At 35.9% G+C, this 5,866-nt stretch overlaps 1 protein-coding gene across 1 annotated transcript; it reads left to right on the top strand.

Annotated features, from left to right (window-relative positions):
- Positions 1-234: 234 nt before the first annotated feature.
- Positions 235-5,597, top strand: LOC104095034 (callose synthase 3-like). Its single transcript, XM_070189937.1, has 12 exons — positions 235-465; positions 1,718-1,842; positions 1,956-2,034; positions 2,185-2,307; positions 2,409-2,525; positions 2,667-2,759; positions 3,597-3,730; positions 3,858-3,984; positions 4,476-4,619; positions 4,752-4,828; positions 4,916-5,084; positions 5,263-5,597. The coding sequence occupies exons 1-11, from the start codon at positions 235-237 to the stop codon at positions 5,019-5,021; spliced, it is 1,356 nt and encodes a 451-aa protein (XP_070046038.1). The 3' UTR covers positions 5,022-5,084; positions 5,263-5,597.
- The last annotated feature ends 269 nt before the right edge of the window (positions 5,598-5,866 follow it).

Genomic DNA, 5,866 nt, shown 5'->3' on the forward strand with positions numbered 1-5,866 from the left:
TTTTTACTTTTGTATGTATAAGGTGTCTGTGTATTGTATTTTTCTGTACGTTCTTGTGTTTTCTTAAGTGTTCTCATTTTCACTTAATGCCCGTGAAATCACTTGATGTAGTTTCAGTTGTTTGTTTGTGTTCTTTTTAGGCTTTTAATTTTATTACCTGATGCTAATGTGATTGCGCATTGAATTCCGATTCAGACCTTTTAAGTGAAGATAAGGGTGTGAAAGTTAATTATAATGGCGTCAAGAGGGGGCCCTGAGCCGTCGCTGCAGCGGCGGATAACACGGACACAGACGATGGGGAACATTGGGAAGTCAATGATTGATAATGAAGTGGTTCCATCGTCTCTGGTGGAGATTGCTCCTATTCTTCGTGTTGCCAATGAAGTTGAGCCTAGCAACCCCCGTGTCGCCTATCTATGTGAGTTCCTGAGACTAAGTGTGCTTGGATCTGACTATGGTGTTGCTGTCTGATTAAGCATCATTGTAGTTATTCATTGTTGAACCTTTACTTGTAATCAAAATAGTCTAAGTCATTTTGTTAACGTGATAACTGGGAGAGAAGCAGGTAGCTGCTCTAGTGCTCCCTTTATTTCTTATTATAAGTTTGATGGAAAAGAATATTATCTCAGATTAAAATTTCTCTTATCCCGTTAAAGATTCAACTAACAAAGAGTCATTCTTTGGATTAGTTATAATGCTTTAAAGTTAAGAACTCAAAGATTACAAAAAATCGAACTCACAGACTCAACTTCATGGGCATGTGTTCCTTCAGATTGTTGTTTGAGTGAGTTTGCTACGATTTTTTTGAGTTTTACTCTCAGCCAGACAATGCTAGCGGCAAACTGATGGCATCTACTGGTTAGTCAAATAATATGCCCACTTTTGGAATGTTAATGTTAAGGATTTGTACCTGAAGCAGGGGTCACTCATGATACCATAAGAATGGTATTTTTCTGGCCTTTAGTTAGCAGATTTGTTTTTTTTTTTTTTTTTTTTTGGGGGGGGGGGGGGGGGGGGGTTTTGGGACAGGGCAGCATCAACCGTACCTTATTAGTATGCGGACTAACCAAGCTTCAAATTAGTCTAGGAGGGCATCAAGGTTTTACTTTTACTCTTCCCTTCAAATTAGGCAACCACCTTTTAACAGCATTACTACTAGATGTTGGAGTTAGCTAAAACGTTTAAGTAACAGTTGAAATACGATGAAGTGAGGTAATTTATAATAAAATTAAGATAATTGAACGTGGTTATATTTCAGTAGGTAGATTATTTGGTTTGGGTAAAGGTTTCCAAAATTCTTAATAACTAAAGAGGAAAACAAGTCTAGTAAATTTGGAAATTGTGACCTTACTATGATTGATTTTATTCATCTTGTTATTGTCAAATTCTGGCCGTGGACATGATCCTATACAAACATCCTTTCTAGTTCTCTATTCTAACATTCAGACATCATTACTCTGGTTGTAGGTCGGTTTTATGCTTTTGAGAAAGCACATCGGTTAGATCCCACTTCTAGTGGATGTGGTGCACGGCAATTTAAGACGTCCCTCCTACAGCGGTAAGTGGTTATCTATTACTTCTTTTCGTTCTTTCTTTTCCCAGTGCTATTTCTTGCTTTCTGCTTTGGGGTGATCACTAATCAATTCTTATTGAAGACCTAAGATATGTTTGTGCCCATTTGTAATTCATGTAAGTGCGTAACAAATTTACTTTTCAGGAAGATGATCTAACCTTGATTGGAAGGGTTAACAAAAGCGATGCACATGAAATGCAGAGCTTTTACCAGCTTTACTACAAACAGTACATTCAAGATTTTCAAAATGATGCTGAGAAAGCAGACCGGTGGGTCTTTTGCACCCTTGTTAGAGATTTGTTGTGCCTTCTCATAGTGCTCTCTTTCTCACTTTTAGTTTATACTGAAAGTTGTTTATCTCATCTTCTTAAAAAATTTCCAGTGCACAACTTACTAAAGCATACCAAACTGAAAATGTACTCTTTGAGGTTTTGACGCAAGCAGTAGGAGACGATCTTGAGGTGAGAATGAAATTAATTTTCAAGGAGAAATGATTGCTAAACCTTCTGTTTCTGCTGACTTTACAACCTCCAGCTTTGACTTAACCATAAATCTACTGCTTTTCCTTGTTTATAACTTTGTTTTCTTTGTATGTGGTGGATTATTGATAGTCCATTACTTTGATTTTGGAAGCTCATGATAAAGTTGCTGAGAAGACACGGATTTTAGTCCCCTATAATAATCTTCCTTTGGATCCTGATAGTGTTAATCAGGCAATTATGAGATTTCCAAAGGTTTGTATTCGCAAACAGGATTTCCAGCTATAGGCATTTCTTTACCTTTGCCTTTCCTTTTCCACTTATTGCTTTAACAACTCTTTTTTCCTCCTTTACAGATTCGAGCTGCTGTTTACGCTCTCCAAAATACGAGTGGTCTTCCATGGCCCAAGGATTACAAGAAGAAGAAAGATGAAGATATTCTTGATTGGCTTCAAGCTATGTTTGGATTTCAGGTAGAGCAGTTTCCTTTTTGACTTTCACATTGTTGTTTTTACTTGCTATTTCATACATCTTTTGAGGTTAGAAAGTTTATCTCGGCCAGGATGGAAATATATGCTTTAATGAGCTCGTTTCTTTTGTCTATTGCTTCTCAGAAAGATAATGTTGCAAATCAGAGGGAGCATCTCCTTTTGCTTCTTGCAAATGTACACATACGCCAGTATCCAAAGCCTGACCAGCAACCAAAGGTTTGGGAAAAGATACTGCTTTCTGTTATTGATGAGTGATCAAAAATTTTCCTCAACTGCTAAAATATAATTTTAGTTGAAAGGATTGCCATACTTGGCCAAGAAAGAATACCATTTTTCTATCTTTAATTGGATTCTTGAATTTGATTGTGTTGTTAGAATCTGCTCGCGTGTTGACAGTTAGAGACTACTAGATGTTTAGCAAAGTAACTCTCAGTGAGGACTTTGAGACTGTTAAAAACATAATATATTTTTGAGTTACTACTCTCACTAAAGCTCAAGGAGCAATTTTTTCTAGGTTGCTGTTTAATGTGATAGCAAGTTTTACTAAAGCTCAGAGTTATTCCACTTCTTATATGGAGTACTTATTTTGCAACATATGTTCTTTGTGACACCTGATTCTAGTTTTGCTGAAGAAGTATGTATGTGCTTGAGAAAAGAAAAAAACCCCGTCTTCCTTATATTGAAAATAAATAAATACATTGAAAGTTGATGCCTGCGGTGTAGTTGTCTCCTTGCTCACAGTTTCTTAAGTCCCATAGCGCCATGCTTAGCAAATTTTGAACTTTTTGTACTATTTTCCATCTTTTGAGCTTTTGTTGATGTATCTTCTCAACAAGACCAGTATCCTCATTTGGTTTTTTAGAGCCTTTGCTTTCCTGATGTTATTTTGGCCCTCAAAAGAACAATAATTGATTGCTGCGGTTAATGCTAGTATAAGGATTGACAAGACATTTAACAATGCAGTTAATTCCATGCTCAAAAGAACATGGAAATCCTCAAAAGAACAATAATGTGTTGTCCATAGTTTTTTTCCTCGTTCATTATTTTGGACAGGAAAAGCAGTTTAGAAAAACAGCTAATATACCTCAAACTTTCATCCAAGATCTTTTATTGATTGTTATCTGTCGAAGTAGATATTACAAAGAGTCTGCAGCTTTGATGCTTTGTCCTTCAGAACAGGATAACGTGTACCTGTAGCTCCTTTAGCATCTTTTGTAGATGTGTTCGTCTGTAGAAATGAGCCGATTACTTGGCAAATTAAGCTCATCTTTCGTTTGTATATGCTGATCTTTTCTTCATTGTCAAAATTTCCAGGTTGCCAACCATACCACAGGAAGTACAGCAGCGTAAATTATTATACATGGGATTACATCTTCTCATATGGGGGGAAGCTGCAAATTTAAGACTCATGCCTGAATGCCTATGCTATATTTACCATCATGTAAGCTTTTAAAGTGTTCATATTTTACGAATTTAGTGGATAGGTTTTAAATGTTTCTTGAAGTCTGAGTCAATGTTTTGAAGAACACATTTGTTTTTGTTACTTTCTGCATTTATCACGAAGAAAAGTTCAAAAGTCAACATTGATGTAATTAATGGGAATTCTTTGTTGCTGGATTTTATGGATGATAGCATAGATGTACGCTTGTAGTTTCATGGCAATATCTTTTATCGCATTGTTCTTTGTCATGAATACTTTTTTTGGTTAACAGTTGAAAGTATTTTCAGAAAAGAGTAATTTTCTTAAATAAAATAAGATTACCATGGTACATTCCATTTTAATTGACACCATATGTTTGCTTTTATCGTCAGCTTCTCAGCTGCTGTGGTCAAATATTTATATTTTCTTTACAATTTGCCTTTTATACTATGCTTCGGATATTTCTTGTTACGTTAAAACATTTGGATCTCACACATTAGTTTCTCGTGTAGATGGCATTTGAGCTCTATGGCATGCTAGCTGGCAATGTTAGTCCCATTACCGGTGAAAATATTAAGCCGGTGCTAGCTTACGGCGGGGAAGAGGAGGCTTTCTTGAGAAAAGTTGTTACTCCTATTGATGAAGTGATTGCACGGGTATTACATGCATTTCAGAGCTATCTGTTCCTCTCCAATCTATGTATTAAAAAAAGATCAGTTGTGGTATTTTTACCTTTCTTTAGAACTTGAGGGAAAAATCAATTTTACACCCTTTTCTGTTATTTTCAGGAAGCTGCTAGGAGCGGAAGAGGAAAAGCAAAGCATTCCCAGAGGAGGAACTATCACGATTTAAATGAATACTTTTGGTTGTCAACCTTTCCGTTTTCTGTTTGTTTTTTCTGGTTCAGTTAATCAATATTTTGCACATTTCTAACTTTACTCAAAAACTGTAGGTCAGTGAACTGCTTCAGGTTAGGTTGGCCCATGCACGCTGATGCTGATTTCTTTTGCCTCCCTGTGGAAGAACTTCGAGCTGAGAGAAACAGAATCAACTACTAATATATCCTTATTTTCTAAAGACATATATACGTATATACATGGAATATTTGCCGAACTTTACAGGTATGTACTGGTGACCCCTCTTTGTATGGCATAGGTTTTTGGGATTCAACAAAAATCGGTTTTTGTATATAGGGTGTTCATTACTAATATATCACTATTTTCTAAAGATATATATATGTATATATAAAATTTTTGCCGAGTTTTACGTGTACCACTGACCCCTCTCTGTATTGCATAGGTCCGCCTCTGGGAAGAACAGCAGCAAGAATTGAACAGCGGCAAGGAAATAACGGAATGTCAGCCCCTTCAGTTAGCCATTCCTTGTAGTAAACTGCAAATTGATAAGTACATTAATCAGGCAACAGATTAGTCCTTGCCTGAAAGGGAAATCAAGAAATATATATATTGTTCAACCAAACAAATAATGCCCTTCAGCCATTTCCCAAATTTGAGTCTTAATTTCTTGCATCTATCTGTATTAGGTCTTGTTTAATTCAAGTAATGGAATAATATTTAGGGTCTGTTTGGATATATTTGATTACTAAGGGTGAGTCAATCCCATAGTTTCTTTTACTTCATGGATATGATGTTATAATCATTTTTCCTAGAGAAATTTTCACAAACCACTAAACATTAGCTTGTTATAGCTACCATTTACTAAATTACTTTCTATAGCTATGTTTTCACTTGTTATAGAGTGTGTTCGATGTATTTAAGCTACTGTATTCATGTAGCAAAACTCGGCTGAAAATAGGGGAGTCCAGTTAAACAGAGAATGTATTCGTATGTATTCGCGAGCTGTATTCGTGAATGCAGTAACGTAAATCTGCAAAAAAAAAGGG

This window comes from Nicotiana tomentosiformis, chromosome 11 (genome assembly GCF_000390325.3).
Source record: "Nicotiana tomentosiformis chromosome 11, ASM39032v3, whole genome shotgun sequence".
Taxonomy (NCBI): Eukaryota; Viridiplantae; Streptophyta; class Magnoliopsida; order Solanales; family Solanaceae; genus Nicotiana; species Nicotiana tomentosiformis.